Source organism: Indicator indicator, chromosome 21 (genome assembly GCF_027791375.1).
Source record: "Indicator indicator isolate 239-I01 chromosome 21, UM_Iind_1.1, whole genome shotgun sequence".
Taxonomy (NCBI): domain Eukaryota; kingdom Metazoa; phylum Chordata; class Aves; order Piciformes; family Indicatoridae; genus Indicator; species Indicator indicator.
Window position 1 is genome coordinate 6,585,275 of NC_072030.1, and position 18,660 is coordinate 6,603,934.

The 18,660-nt window shown below is 39.2% G+C and overlaps 1 protein-coding gene across 1 annotated transcript; it reads right to left on the reverse strand.

The window, feature by feature from the left end:
- Positions 1–11: 11 nt before the first annotated feature.
- Positions 12–17,719, reverse strand: IMMP1L (inner mitochondrial membrane peptidase subunit 1). The gene is made up of 5 exons (XM_054390558.1): positions 17,615–17,719; positions 16,756–16,844; positions 15,687–15,813; positions 5,083–5,193; positions 12–241 (listed from the first exon to the last, which is right to left on the reverse strand). The coding sequence occupies exons 1-5, from the start codon at positions 17,717–17,719 to the stop codon at positions 173–175; spliced, it is 501 nt and encodes a 166-aa protein (XP_054246533.1). The 3' UTR covers positions 12–172.
- Between the last annotated feature and the right edge of the window lie 941 nt (positions 17,720–18,660).

The following is an 18,660-nucleotide window of genomic DNA, read 5'->3' on the forward strand; positions in this document are numbered from 1 at the left end:
TGTCATTTTTTGCTGATGAGAGCAGCGTATCATTCCCACTTTCAAGTCAGATGTAATCAAAGGAGGAGACATCTTCACCAAGTAACAACGCTTGTGTTTATTCTAAACAAAAATAGTTCCATCAATTTAAGTAGAAAATATGATGAAAGCTGGCAACAGTCACTTAAATCTCTCAGTCATCAAGAAATCTATGGCCATTGGGACTTGCACGTAGAAATCCAAAGTCATTCAGAGGCCATATCTGTAAAATAAAGTCACAAGAGATTTTAAGCACAACATCAAGTTCAGTATTTTCATTTATTATTATTCTAATTGTTTCATAAACTGCATCATTTTTTTAGTTCTTTGGCTGATGGAGTGTATGATCTCTTTTCACCTGTGTGTTTCTTTTACTGGGAGTAACAAATACTGCATCACAGAACTACAGAATGTTGGAGGTTGGGAGGGACCTCAAAAGATCATCCAGTCCAACGTCCCTGCCAGAGCAGGATCACCTAGGACATGTCACACAGGATCGCACCCAGGAAGGTTCTGGATGTCTCCAGAGGAGACTCCACACCCTCTCTAGGCAGTTCCAGGGCTCTGTCACCCTCATAGTGAGAAAGTTTTTCCTTCTGTTCCCGTAGAACCTCCTCTGCTCCAGTTTGCACCCATTGCCCCTTGTCCTGTCACTGGATATCACTCAGCAAAGCCTGGCTCTGTCTTTCCAACACTGCCCTTCACATCTTTATCAATGTAAGGTCACCCCAGTCTGCTCTTCTTTTGCTAAAGAGACCCAGCACCCTCAGCTTTGCTCATAAGGGAGATGTTCCACTCCCTTCCGTCATTCCATAGTGGCTGGAGACTAATTTATACACAGCAGGCTTTGCTGTGGAGACCCTCGCAAATAATTTTTTTCAGCCTAGGAAATAAATTCATTTCTAGAAAATACCTTTTAAGTTCAAAGTTTCCTAGCTTGCAAATGACTTAAAGTATATAATTTGATCCATCTAGGAGGATAAAGAGTTTCATCAATATGACCTCCCAGTGAATGTAGTTGTGAGAAGTATATTTTTCTTTTCAAGATGGGCAACTGAACTGCCAACACCAAACCTTGAGGAAAAAAAGCTACAGGCTCAGAGGTAAGCTTTTACCATGCAGATAGGTCTAAGGGGATGGAGCACCTGCCACCACCAGGAGCTCTCAAGAGCTCCCCTGGGCTCCTCTGAGAGGGGGACCATTATGTAGAAAAAGGAGGAGCACAAATCATGACCAAGTACAAGCAGAAGTGTCAGAGAACGATGGTCACAGTAAGCAAGCTTTCTCTCCAGAAATTAACTATATAGCTGTTTGTATTACTGAATACTCCCAGGAGAACATTCACTAATTACATGTAGGCTGGTCTTGGATGAAAAAAATAGTAATAGGGAATGAAGGACATTCTTTCATGCTTTGTCCTTTGTCTCCCTTGACTGCCTGTGTCTCTTCACAACATGGTCTTTCATAGATGGCACGAGGGGATCAGCATGAAGGGAAAGAGATGATGATGAAGAATGAATGCCCTTTGTGGCTCTAATCCCATAAAAATCTCACTGCCTCTGCTCAAGATGAAGTGACCTAGAGAGAGAAAGATGATGCACTGCCTTGTTCCCAAAGCATTTGTCAGTATATTGTTTCTCTTGCTCGGTTTTCCTTAGAATTTGTTCATAAGGAAGGTGTAGTCACCTTCCGGAACAGCAGCTTTGTCAGAGTTCATGGAGCAGCCACTGCACAGTCTTTGCTGCTTTCTGCATGGAGTGAAAAAGTAGTATTCTCAGTTTAGGAGAGTGCCAGAGTTCAGTATTTCAAAGCCTATGCAGAGTCAAATAAGGATGGGCATAACAAGACATAGCACCAACTTACTGCTAGGCTGGGCCCGTGTACTGCTACAAGCTCTCTAGACTTGCCTCTGCCAGGCCCCTTGCAGCACTGCACTAAGTTGCCATCAGTTGGATTGTGCCTGGGCCCCTAGGAAGACAGGAGGGTAAGTCATTCTCAGGACCTCAAGTTCTGTAGAGCTGACAAAGGCTGAAAGCTCCCTTGTGTAAGTAGCTCAGAAACTACATGTCTGCTGTGGCAGGTGCAGTTAAGGAGGAGTGTGAGGAACATCTACTGCTAGGGCATTATCTCTGGGTATTTCTATGTGCCTAATAGCCACTGAGCTATTTTAAGTTCCACACACAGAGATATGAAACATTTTGTGATCTTGGTGAGAAGCAAAGCTATGAAATTTAAGGCTCTCCAGAGATCCTAATGCTGGCTGCAGGCTGGCTGTCAAGTCTTTGGTTCAAAGGCAAACAGGAGTAAAAGGGAACAGGAAAATCCCATATTACAAATCTAAGCTGATCTGAGTAAAGGTCCAGAGAAGAAAGTTTCTTAGGCCATTCACTGCGGTACCAATCTTATTTCAGGCAACTCAAGTCACACCTACTACAACTCGACTTTCAGTAAAAGTCATCGAATTAGTTTTAAATATTGTTTTGACATTTTATTTTCAAATTCTTCACAGTAATCTTAGTGGCAGAGTTAGAATGAAAACAATGTTTTATCTAGTTTGTGTGCAGGAGAGAATGCAAACAATGCCGATTGGTTGGAAAGGAGATGGAACAAACCTTCTCTGAGAAACAAAGACGTGCCACTCGCTGTAGTAATTCCCAAGTCTTTTAAAGTTATGACAGAAGTTGACTGTGACTTGTTCGTTCAAACTGGCTGGTCCAATTAGCAGCTATTTCCCCTTGCCCTCTTTGGTTTGGCCTAGATTTGAGCTGATGGATGAGGGATAAATGGGGCTAACTAGCTCTTTTGAAGATACACTGCAGGGCTATTTGTGACATGGAGCCCAAGTCCAGGGAATACACAGGATCTCCTACCTCAGGATGGAGCATGAGTTCTGACACATTGGGACTTCCTAGGCTTTTACTGAATTTGCAGCTACTTTTAATTTCAGTGGCCCTGTTATGGAATGAACTTGTGGGTCACAGTGGCAGTTAGTATGGTGGCAGGGAGGAAAAGGGGAAAATACAATCAAGTATCATTTCTGTAGCTTATGTTTTGCCAAGAATAGGTTGCCTAAACAAACTTGGTAAACGCTGACTCTGCATTCAAAGCCACTGTTATGTCTGTCTCCAAAATCCACTTGAAGACAAAGACACATACACTTCCATTCTCAAGGTAATAAAAGATCTATCATGAAAGAGGATCCAAACCTTAAGCAGACCACAGTAAAAAACATATATAGGTCTCTTGTCCAGTGGTCTATTAGCTATCACCTTCCACTGTAATGTTCAGTAGCAGCACACCACAGCAAGAGCACTATATTCTAATATGAATTACCATAAACAACCCAAATGCTGAGCACTCATTTGAAGAATAAACTCAATTTTGCCTTTTGTAGGTACCATAGACTGAAATCTCATCCAAATGTTATTAATCTCTGCTCTGTGCAGTCATACATGGACTGCTATAAACTGGCTCAATAATTATTTCTGAAGTGATTGCACACTATCCTTTTAAACAGACAATATTCTGAAGTCCTAAAGTACTTCTTCAATATGCAGTATCTGTGTGTAGGTTCCATTCACTTTACAGACTTCACAGCTTTCTAAATTTAGGGTTCACTCCTGTCAGTCACTTCATTAAAGTCTCTCAAGCACATTCCTGGTTGGGGTACAAACTTGACAAAAATGGATTGCTATGGAGAGATGCTATGGATAAATTATGGCTGTCCATCTCTGTTAGTGTATACATTATTTGCTAACAGTCCCTTTAGCAAACAGGAGTTTTTCTATACTGGTATATCACTTGAAATAAGGGTTTATTTTTTCAGTTGGATTCTACTAACAGGAACATCAAGCACATCAGCATCATTTGGTTTTTAGCAGTCATAATTCAAGCTAAAACTTGGGTCCTAAAAATAACCCAAGTGGAATCACTGTTTTCTTCCTCCAGTGTACAAGGTAAGGCAATACAGAGAAAAGACAGCACTTGATGAACACTAGGGAAGAACTCAAAGCAAACCAAACCAGAGGCCAGATAAAACCTGGTGGTGGGGCTGAGTGGGGTATGTTACCTGAGGTTTAGTAAGCAGTTTGTGGTTATGGTTGATGGCTGCAAGACTTTTTTAAACGTCTTCAATTGTGTTCATAGAATTTGTCAAATTTGAAAGATCTCATCTTCCCCATGCAGGTAAAGCATCTGTTTTAAATTGGTTTTGTGGATGTGTTGCAATATATGGAGAAAGGTATTCAAACCTTTTTTAATTGTTCTGAATAGCACCATTTAAAAAAATCTCTCTCTGGAAGCTGGTGCCTAAGTCTACCACACATCCTCCCTTCTTTCTTACATTTCTTCAAACTTTCTATGAAAGGAAATGGTGTTACTCTCTTCTTTTTGGTAAATGAGTAAAATAATAATGCAGATCAAATGAAAAAATAATTTAGTGTGAAATAAAACTGGAATTGTTAAAACAGAAGGAGAAGGAATCATAGAGGTTTGTAGAATAAAATGTTAATTAAAGAATTTTAGTTAAATAAAAATGTGTCAGAGAGAGTGGCACAGATTTGACTGTACTGCTAAGGCTTCTTCAAAGACGTGGATTAAAAAGCCAGGCTCATGTGTGCAAGTCCTAGAAAGAGAACACTTCCCTCCATTTTCTTTCCTAAACTATGGACCTACACTTCTCAAATTATCACAGTGAAGTATGGAGCTGCCCTGGTCTACCCTTTTGCAGAGGGAAGAAGCAAATTAAGGATGAAATGTCTATCTCTGCAGTGCGGGGGGAAGTATGTTTGTGTTGTTAGCAGGTTTCAAGTCGCTTGCAAAATAATTCATTCAATTTTCAGAGGCAGTGGCTGCTCAAAGAGAGCAAAACAAGTCCTCCTCAATCAAAAACAACCAACCAACCCAAAACCCCACAAATCAACCCAACCCCACCATTGTCCAATTATCCTTTTGGAAGTGGCTGGTGTGTTCAAGCATTCCTTGAGATTTGCTTTGGTGAGTTTTAATACCTAACAGCCAAGTAGAAAAAATTCGAGCATTTTTAGGTAGTAGAAATGTATCTACCTTAAAACAAATGCGTCCTTTTATCAGTCCATAAGGAACAGGTCCATAGCACCTGGAATCTGTAGAATTCCTGAGATTATCACCTTCTAACCAGACATGTCCTTTAGGCACCTGTGATTAAGCACGATTGAAATGTAAAAAGAAAACAGAATAAAACAGCATTAAGCATAGTTTGCCTTATGATATACTTTTCTCATTTCATGATTGTATAATGAACTAATTTTTTTCTTGAATCTAATAAGACACAGTGCCAAGTTTGGAGGGATGAGAAGGAGTGCTCCAAAGTATCTGTTCTATCATGTGCTCGAAAACCAATGGTTTGCAACAAAAAATCCAAAATGGAGATGTAAGAGGTTAGACCAATGTGACAGGGTCATTAATTTAATAGACTTCAAAAGAGGTCATTAGGATGTTGACTGAAAATCTGCCCTCCTGTCGCAGTAACAGCATGAACAGGGCAGCCACACACTCATCAACATCCTGGGGCCAGCACCAAGGCTAGACCTGTTAGTAGATTCCTGATGAACTAACTGGTAATTGATTGTGACATCAATTACGAATAATCTCATCATTTTATCGGAGTAGGCTTGTCAAAGTTCTAATTAAGATCACAGTTCATTCTATGTGCAGGCAGAATCCACAACACATTATATTGCAATAATGATGATCACAAAACAGCAAATCCCTTTTTATAATTTGAAAATTAATGATGCTGACCTTATACTATATGACAAAGACCTTTCATTGCCTATATATATTATGCATCAACTATATTACATACCATAGATTCGTGGCATTCACTGACTCAATGGCAAAATGAGAAACAGCAACAGAGCTGTATTAGTTACCTAGAGTATAAAGCTTTCATGGAATGAAAAAAGTTGCAACTATAAGTCACAAACTAAGATTTCTGTTTGGAATATACAATACTCTTTTAACTGTTTTTTTCTAAAATCATTTCAGATAGAAAGAACTTCTTAGAAGTTACCAAATAAAATACTTAATGCTCTTCTAATCTGTTTAGTTTCCAAAATTCTAAACCAGGCTGAAAACAAGTAGCAACATATTCTCAATCTAGGTAATATTTAACATGACTTAAGTTAACAGACATTTTTCCAAAACCAAGCATATACTTGAAACAAGAAAGCCGGTGGGGGACTTTTTAGGATGTTGGGTAGTGAGAGGACTAGGGGGAATGGATCCAAGCTAGAGGAGGGGAGATTTAGATTAGATATTACAAAGAAGTTCTTCACCATAAGGGTGGTGAGACATTGGAACAGGTTGCCCAGAGGTGGTGGAAACTCCATCCCTGAAAGTTTTTAAGGCCAGGCTGGATGTGGTTCTGGGCAACCTGATCTAGTGGAAAGTGTCCCTGACCATGGCAGGGAGGTTGGAACTAATGATCCTTGAGGTCCCTTCCAACCCTGACATTTCTGTGAAACTACTCCCACTACACCAATTCAAGAAGGGGGGGAAAAGATATGGAATCAAAACTTCCCGATTTCAAATGAAAGTCAGAAGTCTGAGCAGTATAAACACCACTGATGTTTGAGAAATAAGCCAAGTGGACTCATAAATACACCAGTCTGCATATACAGAGGTCAACCATAACAGAATCAACAAAATAAAAATACCACCCTAGTAGTAAATTCTGGATGTAAACCACTAAGAATAACCCCAGGTGACCCCATAAACATTTTATTTGAAGTGTAATTGCTGGTACTTACAGCTATCTGGCCAGGTAACACTGGGGAACCTGTCTTTAAAGAAGCCTTATAGGCTTTTGCTGAGTCATGCTCTCACCTGCCCCTTACCAGAGGGAGCCCTGAGGATCCCACACCACCCAACAGTGCCTTTGTTGAGCTGTGGCAAGCATATAAACTACAGATTAAGAACCAATAGTTTGTCTCTGACAGTGGCAAAAAGAGGTGCTTTTCATAGAAGGCATCTCTGAGCTTGTCCATCTTTTCCCAGCCACCCCCCTGCATGTCTGTGGTGTCCAGGACAGATGCCTTAACATGTGTCAGAGGGCACACATTCCTGCCTCAGCACTGGAAAGTCCGTATGTGGAGCTGCAGACCAGCTGTATGTTGAAACCCTTTTGAAGCCTGATGTTTTCTTCCACAGCCTCCTGTATAAAGGAGTGCCACTTCATTTGGTTTAAACTGGCCTGCTAGTTCTGTTGAATTCTTTACTTCTTGTTCTCTAAGTCCTTCAGTGCAGGAATTCCATATTCAGCTTGTCTGCCACCTTTGTGAATAGGCTTGTATACAGAGTGTGGGCAGGCACATGGAACAGCTTTCCTGGGAAGGCCAGTTGGTTTTAGCTAGGTGAATTTTGCCCACCTCCTGCTCAAGCATCTTTGCAAACAAAATAATCAACCACAAGCAAATTTATTTTAAATTAAAAAAAAAAAAAAAAACTATCCAGAGTCAAATGTCCTGTATAGAATACACATCTCATTGCAAGTGGACATATGTTCTTGATAGCCTCTATTTGAGAGTATACTGACATTCTATTCCTGTCTTCCTCAACATTTCTGTGGTGTAGAGTCTCCTTGGAATGTCCAGCAGCAATTGTTAGGTTAGTTGGATGTTCATCTTCACTTACTTGCAGTGTACACTGCAAAAGCATTCACTGTGCCAACACCTTCCACAACTGTTTTCCAGGTGTCTATCACAATGCAAAGCAGCGTTCTGACCCTTCTGGTGCAAACTCTCCTGTCCAGCATCTACCAGAATTACACATCATGCAGCAAACTACTGTCAGTTTGAAAGATGATCTCAGCAAATATGCCTTCTACTCTACTGGTTCCTATGATTTCTTACTTTCCCCAGCTCACAGGCAGAAGGTGAAGCTCATTTGTTACTAAATGAAATAAGGACCCACTCGTAACACTTCTAGACCTTCCAATCTTTCTTTCATGCTCCAAAAGTAACAAAAAAATAAAGTGCTATATCACTTACTACTTCTAATATGACTAATAGTTACTTGTCTAGACAAGATGTTCCTAGTTTGCATTAAAGCATATTTGCAAGAAAGTGTATACCTGTATCTTGAAATTCCCCACTTACAGTAACTTTTATAGTTCTCCACAGAAAGTATGACAGGACTCTGTACCTCTGAATTGGTTGTTCAGAGTATTGTCTCAAGTATGATTCACCTAGAGATAATACAGTGGAATACCTTTGTGTGGTGCCTGTCCATCATCTAAGCACTTCACTACAACCTAGAATTAAGACAAGCAATAAAAACCGCATGAAAATGTAAAACCAAATACCAGTGACAGGCTGTAAGCATTAATTTAAAAAAAAAAGAAAAAAGGAAAAAAAAAAAAGGTTGTTTACACCCTTTGGCTAAAGCCAGAATCCTTCAAGGATTTATGCACCAAGCTATTTCTAGACCAGATCACTGATTTCAGTGGGATTACTCACACTGAAGAAAGTTGACTTTTGAGTATTAAGCTCTGCAGAATTGGGACCCAATCTGAAAGGCTTCAAAGCTACACAGCAGCTGGCAACATTTTAATGGAAAAAAGACCAACCAAGTACTGAAAACTTTCATTCGCAAACCAATAGGCTGCTACTGCCAAAAACCCCAAGGCAATGGGAAAACCACTTGGCTTGATAATTCACAGTGCTGCATTTTGGTATCAACAGGCCATGGAACTCCTGGACAAAATGAACTATCTAAGTATAACTGAAATGACAGCATTTACCACACACAGGAAGACTGAATACCAAAAATACTGATGAGCATTTCCCCTGGGCTAGGCAGCACTTAGCTTTCCCTCACACATAGGCCAGAATAAAGATGTGAGGTCTCACCACTGAACTGTCACATAACTAGTGGGTGACGTACAAACCCAGCAATTCCACAGCAGTGCAGGTTCATGCAGGAACACGCTGCCTCTGGTTGTCTGCAGGCTGCTGTCTGCCTCAGCAACCCTTGTGCCTCTGCTTTTGTGCAGATTACCTGAGAATTTGTTTCCAAGGCATGCCAGTTCTCAGGCAGAACCAGCTAACTGAGGTGTATACTTATGAGAATACAGGACACTGATCAGACACATGACTCTGCCCCCTTCTCTCTTCCAAGGCTCTGAAGGCTCTAGTACAGGAACAGATAGACCAGAAGAGTAAGATTATCACTTGGAACAACTCAGCTTGTAGAAGTAGCTCTGACAAATAAGCATCTTTCACCACAACACAGTGGCTAAATGTACAGGGCTGCTGCCATCTGTCACAGGATCACAGAATCAACCAGGTTGGAAAAGACCTCAGAGATCAACAAGTCCAATCTATTACCTAATACCTAAACACCTCACAACTAAACCATGGCTCCAAGTGCCACATCCAATCTTTTTTGAACACTTCCAGGGATGGTGACTCCACCACCTCCCTGGGCAGCACATTCCACTGGACAATTACTCTTTCTGTGAAGAGCTTTCTTCTCCTCACCTCAATCCTAAACTTCCCCTGGCACTGGTCTGTAGTGGTATAGTTAAAATGGCAACACTGAAGTATAGGTCAAATATTTGATGCACACTTAGTAGCATGAAACATTCATTTATGTAACTGGGGAGGGGAGATCAACAGTCAAAAAAGAATTATATTCTATTGGTCTTCTTACATGACACCAAACATTCAGTAACCTAACTTCAAGAGATGAGCTGCCTGTGCCATGTTAACAAGCACACTAGAAAATTAATATACTGCAAATAAAATTAACAGATTAAATTACCTGCCTCTAAAATGCCCCCAAACCCAAGTAAATGAAAAGAAACTTTTGTGGTTTGGATTAGTAGCTTTGTTTTGATGGGGGCTTTTTTTTTTTGGCTTGTGATTTTGGGGGGTTTGGGAAGTGAGGGTAAGTAAGGCATTTTTAGTAAGTGCAGAATTATAAACATGAATCTCTTGCAGTCTCTCCCTTTGGAATTCCAAGCAGTCTGTTTGTCAAAGAACATCAGCATGTCCAATCAGCTGGGAGTAGGTGAAGTTTGAACTTTTGTAAGGTCACAGGTATTCACATCACCTCCAGCAATATCCAAGTTTCAAACTTAAGAAGAACTTTAAATCATTCTCATCTTTTCTTTTCAGTTGAGAGGCTTCCTTCTTGAGCTATGATAAGACCTAATCTCAGTGCTGGACAAAAGAATAAAGTCTGCAAGTTCTCATCTAACCCTTCTAAGGTCTATTAAAATGCCTGCTACTTTGGTACAAGCAACAAATGTAATTGCTTGATGGCCTGCGGGTGTTCATTTAACAAAAGAAGCTTTTGTGAATAAACCACAGGTGTTACCTTTCTCGATTAAAGTGAAATATGATGAAAAAAATCTACAATATCAAATGACAAATTTACTAAATACTGATTAAATTGCCTTATTTAAGTAAATTGCATCCAGTTAGGATAAAATATACACCACAGAAATGCAGGAATTTGTTTTATCACTCTATACTTAAAGTCTCACATAACTGGTCCTTAATCCTTTATTTATTAATTTCAGAACCAAGAGTGCGTAATGCTTAACAGATACTGCTTTTTAATGATCCAGTTGCTCTAGGCACCATCTCAGTAGGCTTATCATAAAGTTGTTCATATTAAGGCTTCCATCTATATAAACCCCAGCAACATTAATTAGCTCAGTATTTTCAAAATCTGCATAAGCTTTTCAATTTCTTTTTTCATGCTGGAAAAAAACTACAAAATGGCAGCAACCACACTGAAACCTTAGCAGTACACCACATACTAAATCAACATCTTCTAACTATCACTAAAAAGGCTGAATTACCTGTAGTTTAATACTTCTTGAAAGAGTATTAGGTAATGAATTCACCTTAAATTCATAGGAACTTCCAAGCAGTTTAGTATTTTTCTTTTACTTATTGAAGTTTAAGCTGCATCAAAAGAAGCATGGCCAGGAGATGGAGGGAGGTGATGCTGCCCTTCTGCTCTGCTCTGGTGAGACTTCACCTGGAGTCCTGCATCCAGCTCTGGATCAGAGCCCTCCACACAGGAAGAACATGGACCTGATGGTGCAGGTCCAGAAGAGGGCCATGAAGGTATCAGAAGTCTGGAATACCTCTCCTACAAGGATAGGCTGAGGGAGCTGGGGGGGTTCAGCCTGGAGAAGAGAAGGCTCCAGGGAGACCTTAGAGTACCTTAAGGGGGCCTACAAGAAGGCTGCAGAGGGACTATTTCCAAAGGCCTGCAGTGATAGAAGAGGGGAAATGGTCTGGAATTAGAGAAGAGTAGATTTAGAATGGATGTTAGAAACAAGTTCTGTACCATGAGGGTGGTGGAACACTGGAACAGGTTGCCAGGGACGTAGTTGAGGCCCCATCCCTGGAGATCTTCAAGGTTAGGCTTGACAAGGCTCTGAGCAACTTGATTTAGTGGAGGGTGTCCCTGCTGACTGCAGGGAGGTTGGACTAGATGACCTTTGGAGCTCCTTTCCAACCCAAACCATTCTCTGAATCTATGATTCTCTAGGAAGACTTATCTAAGTTTGAAAATTAATTATTAAGCAGTATCAAAGTCACATAACCTTCAACGGCAGCAACGTCGATTCATATACTAGAGGCAAACTAAGGTGTATGCAAACATACAACTTGAGCCTTCTTTAATAAAAACTTGGGGAAGCTGTTACAATACTGTCAAAGCATTCACTAAGCTTTTTAATTCACCACAGGTGTGAAAATTTTGTATTTTATAGATGTGCATTGGCTGAAAATTTCAAAACCAGACCTCCCAGATACATTTAGGAACTCCTGAAAAGACATTCAGAGTATTTCTTTGATGCAATAGTCCTTACTATTGTTAGGCTTCTTGATTTACAGATCAATGTTTCGGAAGAAGAGAGATTACTTCGCAGTTTTCATGGACTTTTCTCACAGCAAACATTACGGATTTGATCCTTCTCCAGAAAACAGATGATGTAACAGAGTCACCCTAAAGTGTAGGTTTGAGAACAAAAATACTTATGGAGTCAAACCCCATCTGGAACTCACAGGTTAAAATACAAAACCCATTACCATCACTGGTATGCCCTGGACACAGGGATCTAGCTAATAAGCCTGGAAGCAACAATGGCCATTAAATACTCTGAGCAGGGTTAAAGAATCTTCCAAGTATTGTCTGGCAGCTCCATCAGGAGCGAACTGAATCTCAGCTAATACATATAGAGGAGCAAAACAAAAAAAATACATAGATCCTTCATTCAGATGTGAAGCTGATACAGACAGACTAGAACTTGTATTCAAAGTCTTCAGTGAGTCCTTCAGTAATTGGTTTCATCATCCTAAACAGCTTCCTGGAAGTTGTTATTGAGCTTGGAGCAGAGGAATAACAATAACAGAATCATAAAACCTTGACAGTTCAAACTGATGTGGCCAGAGGAACCAAGACTGTATTCCAAAGAGAAAAGGCATCTAGTCCTGTAATTTCAGAAATGAGTGATCTTGAAAGAACTTCCCCTCAAATCAACAAGATTTTGTTATGGTTTTCCTTCAGGAAGTAATTTCCTGAAGGGAAGAACCAGGGCAACGTGTCAGAGCCAGGCAGTACTCTCCCTAAAGCCAGAGCAGCTGGCCTGCAGTCAGGACCAGCTGATGTGAAGCCATCTCCTCTTGGTTCAGACTGTGGGGGAGATAAGCTGTTTGAGCAAAAGCTTTTAAAACACTAGACCTAAGGAGAAGAAGAAAGAGCAAGATATTTCCTTTCTCCTGATTGAAAACTATTAAATCTTAGATTACTGAAATACTAAACCATGAGTATAAACTAGTTATTAAGATACTAAAGACAAAGGAAAAAGAGCTAGTGTTCGGAGAACTTTATTTTGAATTGCTGCTTAGGATATTTTAAAGAGACTATCCTATGGTATTGAACACTCTGAAATATCAAACCACTTTTCAGTGTCTTACATTGTGCATCCAAAACCTGTCGTACTGTTTAGTGATCAAGGTATTGTGTTGTTCAGCATTGTGTTCCTCTTAGTACCCACATAATATTCCTACTGCCGTTGACAAGGCCTGTGTAAGTGTTCCTAACGCTGCACACGACCACTTCTCTGCTCCACAAACACAGGAAGATGCATTATCTCTGGACTCATGTTAGCTCTGGAGTTAAGCACAGGATGAAGAGATGCCATCTCCGCAATGAACCTCATTTTAGCACAAGGTAAACATACTTCCTCCACATCAGCTAGTCGCACAGCATTAGTGGTGTGTTGTGATTGATTACCAGCAGAGTGTTGCTGAGATATGGATTTGTATCTCAGCTTTTTATCACTATGACTTGCGAAAGGCAGTTCCTTATTTACAGACTCTAGCTGTATTAAGTGACATTATTAGGTACTGCTTTTGTTTAAGTGACACAAAGGCTTAGCATATTGGTGGTTTATGACACACACAAGCTGTTTTAATCTGATGATTTACCCCTCACTTTTTCAATTTGTAAATAGGAGCTGCAGTGCAAGAACATATGGTACTAAAGAAATTAAAGCTAAAGTAAATGGCATTAAAACAAATTCAAATAAAACAATAGGCTACTCAATCTGAATTATAAAACTGGATCTGTATTAAGACTTTTAAGACCAGGAAACAAAAACCTAAATATGAAAATTAACCCTTTGGGTTTGTTTTTTAAAGATCATTTCAGGGGTTACTGTGATTGTATAATTCCTTATTAACTTTCATTACTTAGATTTTGCAGTAAAATTAATAAATTAGCAAGAATATTTTAATAATGGAGTAATTTTAAATATTTTTAATTAAAACTAGGTCTGAATATTAGACTAATTACTAAAAATTAGTTGATTACCTTTCTAATTTTTAGGTTCATACCCCATTGCTTCTAATACACTAAAAATGTTACACACTCTTAAATGTTTATTAAATACACTTAAATATCTATAAACACCATCACCGAGCACAAAACCAAAACAGAACCCAGGCTTCAGAATAAGAATCATGTGTGACAGTGAATCTAAGCACAAAAATCCCTTACTTAAAAATCCGTGAAATATGCCACCACTAACACTGACACAGTCTGTGCAGACTAAACACCATTCCTACTAACATGACTCTAAGGATTTCCTTTTGGGGTGGCAAAAGAAGCAGCTGCTCAGATGTGGTTTCACTCTCAGCTGCATTAAACATGTTTTACTGCCGTTATTCTGACATCTCCAGCAACTGGCTAACTCAAAATACCTAAATCATCAGCTAGCAAACACCACCTTTTTTTTTTTTTTTTTTTAGGTTATTTTAGGTTTCTTCCTTGGTTAAAGAGTAACACAATTTGATTTCTGGAAAAACTAAACACTCTGTCCTCCCTTTCAGAGTGTAACAAACAATGAGGTCATTCTTTCTGTCCACGAGTGGCAGAAGTGTAACAGAAGCTCCAGTGGCACTGGCTCTTGGTCAGAAGGACAGATTAGAGGCAGATGCCTGAAACATATTGCCTCAGTGCCAAAGTAGAAGAAACACCAAATTCAAGTCCTCAGAACAGGGTATTAATTGTTTCCTTTCTGGTCCTAAAATCCAGACACCAAAATGTTGACAAAGATTTTGCCCTGATTTTAGCAAGTGCAGCATCCACTTCAGCTACTTAATACAAATGAATCACCAGCCCCTGAAGGCACGCTGTTGAAGCTGAATGTCTCTGTGGTAGCTAAACTCCTAAGGAATTTATCCACCACAAATGGTTGTAAGGAGTATGCCATCAAATTCTCTACCTTCCCATCACAGGACTTTAGCTATGGGTCAGGTGCTAATTTATCTTATTCAAATTGTGAGGATGAAGTGGCTATGAAAAGGCAACAGATTCTCTTTTTTTTTTTTTTTTGGTAAGATTCAAAATACTTGCGCAAAATTGGATGTCTCCACAAGATGCTGAACAGAAGTAATGGTCAGGCTTGGTTTTGGGGAAAATCAAGCTACCTTTTTCTGTGATCATGATTTCCAATGATTTTTCTAATGACAGCATAAAAAGATTTTGCTGAAACCATTCTGTCACAAATGTTTCCAATCTTCTGTTAAGTCTATCTGCATAAGGACAAGTGAGCATCAAGAATATTTTATTCCTTGTCATTCCATCTTGTTACCTGTCCAAAGGACAACTTAAGAAAATTACTGTTTTTCTGGCCCTACTCAGAAAATTAAAATAGTTACTCTGAAATGTAGAGATACACTAACGTAGAATTTTGGAAGCAAAATCCTCAAAGCTATTGCAATTGCAAACTTTTCACTTCTTAGTGTTTAAAATACAGAAAAAGTTTTGATATAAGACCAAGCCCTGGTGTCTTCCATCTGTACTGCACCTTATGCAGAGAATTGGAGAGGATTCTTCCAGGGAAGAAAACTAAGCAAAGGGCAGGAAAAAAAATATCTGACTATACTTCACAGGGAGACAAAAGACACTGAGAAAGAGACAGCTTGCCATAAACAGAGTTTGCAAATTACATTTTACTGTATATAACAGGAAAGAATAATTTATGAACATGATACTTTATGATTTATGATGATACTCAAATATTACAAATCCTCTACCGACTACCAGGCCTACTTAAGTAACCATTCATTTACAAAGCAAGAAACTCTAATACTTACATAGCTGTGACTCTTAAGGAAATCTGAAGGGTTGCTTGTGCAGACTTTATCCCCTTCCAAGCCAATTACTCTTTTACAGATATTTGATTTGGGGTCATTTGGGCTTTTCACAATTACAATATCTCCTCTGAGAGGGAAAAACAGAAACAGAAAAATACTAAGTACAAGCTATTTGGCTAAATAGCTGTGCATCAGTGGATATCCCCCAAAAATATTCATGTATCTTAAAGATACTTTCTTGTTTCCTGAAAATTCTTGTCTACAATTTTCCTTTCTTCAATTACTTGAGGTAATTTTACACATAGCTTTTAAAGTATATTTGGAGGTATTTTTTGTTATTTAGATCATTTATGAAATATTTAAGACTACCTTTTAACTGACAATGCTGTGATGAATTTAATGAATTTAACTTCACCGGTCGCTGCATAAATATGGAACACAAGAGGCTCCCTGTTTCTAAATGTTCCTGACCAAACGTTATTCTTCAAATGGAACTTCAAATGTCTAATCTGAGTTTGATAAGATCTTATATTACTTTTGCCTCCTGATTATACACATCAGATTGTACAGTGAAACAGACCACAATAAAATGACTGAGGGCTTTGAGCCTACTGTGGTCTACATTACAGTAATCAAATAACATTTGATAAATGGTACTTAGACCACATGGTAATTTTCCTAACAACCTATGTGAGCACAGCAATACCCACAGCTTGGTTTTCAAGTAAGACAAAACTCCCTAGAAAAGTAACATTCCCCCAACAGAAATATTTTAGGAGAAAAAAAAAAAGGGGGGAAGGGTGTGTGGAATTTTTCCATTTTTGGACAACACTGTAAAAGTGACATAGACACTATGTGGAAGTGACAGAATTCTAAACAAATTCTGACACGTTGTTCAATGGGCTGGGTGTGCTGATTAACTTCCATCAGACATGAAGAGAGGAGATTTATGAAAAAAATACAATTTAGAGGCAGGAGAATGTATGAAAAATAAAGGACAGCTAGGATGTAGTTACTGACTCCCTTGGGCAAATGGAATGTAAATCCTAGTCTCAACAAAGGAGCGTACTTTCGAATGCAATAAAAGTGGCGGCTAAGGTTCTCCGAAAAGACAATATCAGAATTTTGAATGGTTGGTTCCATTGAAGGTCCAGAACACTGCAAATTAAAAATAAACGAGAAAAAAAATTACTATTTCCAATTAATTTTATCTAAGTGCATTAATAGACAAATTACTTGCTAATAAATTAGGAAAAGGTTTAATGTAAAGAACTAAAAACAGTGAGCTCCTCCAAGGAACACCTGACACATTACAGCCTCCAGAGCACTTCTAAAAGTCACCGCTCTGTATTTGTTCAGGATTGGTCCTAAACTACGGTGGGTGCTACAAGCCACTGCAGATTCAATTCAGCAGCTAATCTTCAGGAAATTACTAGGAGCAGCACTTCAGCTCTGGGAGCTTATCCTCTTCTTCAGCCTCTGTAGAAGACTCATCACAGAGTGGCATGAGCAGCTCACTGGCAAACTTCACTAGGTCCAGCAGCAGTGTCTGCTGGGCTTAGAACCTGGGAAGGAGGGGGCATAAAACATCCAGAAGTCCCAGAGCTGGAAACAAGAGCATTTCCCATGGCATTATTAGTGACTCCAGGCTTTCTGGAAGAATGTAGTCTCTCCCAAATGCTTAACAGGAGTTTCCCATTTGCTTCAGTGCTGCCTCAAGCAATAAATTAGCAAAAATTATGAATGCCTCAAGTAGAAATAACTTTCATAAAGACTGGACCCACTTCCAAAAAAGAGGCATCTACTAAACACACAGTGAAAAAGCTCTAAAGAAAATGGAGAAATCTGAACTATTGGCATTATCACATACAATAATTTCAGTATTACATTTTATTTTCTTTTAAATGTCACAAAAAATGAAAAGTTACCACAACAATTCCTCCAAGGTACTCAAAGGCACAATGTGCTATGCAGCCATACTGCACAGTGTACCCGAGAAAGCGAAAGGTTTTTCCTAGGGCATCGCGAAGCATGGCACAGTGTTACGTCGTTCAGCTGGTTCTGGTCTACAGTAAAACAGAACAACATCATTTATTTGATAACAAACAGCCTCACCTTTACAAAACCATCTTGTGCATCCAACAACTGAAGGGCAGTATTTAAAAAAAAAAAAAAAAATCAGTGAATAAAATCAACAAATAATCAAATGTATCTGAGGAGACAAATACAGTTTTACCTCAAATGCCATCAAGAAGTCCACGCCTACAATCAATGGACCCATCTCAGCACCTTAGTAGTGAGATTCAGTTGGGTAGGAGCTGAAATTAAACAAAACTTTGCCAGACTAGGGAAAATAATGGGGAGAATGGTGTCAGTGCTCTCTGCTGACTCAGCTGGGCTTCTTTTACTCAAGACAGCAGACAGGCTTTCCTGCCACATGTCTAAATATCTGCAATTGTCACAAGGACATGCTCCCCTCAACTAGTTTTAGCTGAAGACATTCTGGAAGGCTATCATCATAGCTTTAAGTGCTGGTTTTGACTTCCTGAGTGGACCACATATTTTAAGTGAGATAAAGTTATTTATTAACTAACAGTTGATAGAGATGTTTTAATAACATAAAGACAGTGCAACTTAAATCACTGTGGTTTTCTTTAAGCACTAACTAGTATTTAAAACTGAACACTCAAGAGCAGGACAGAAGCAACAAACCATCTGAAGTAATCTGAAATTACTTTCACAGAAACTTCACCAAAACTTTAAAGTGACCTGATCAGTAATCAGATGATAAAAAGCTTGAAAACTAGATGAAATTAAGGATAAGAGTCATGAATGGCCTGCTTATGTAGGGCTATACCAGAAAAAGAACAGATTGTTGATGGGAATTCTGGAGGTTTTGCAGAGCTTTCCTTTCACTGGACTGCCATTGCCAAAACACCTGCAGATTGGAGTAAGGTATTAGACAGTTCTGTTC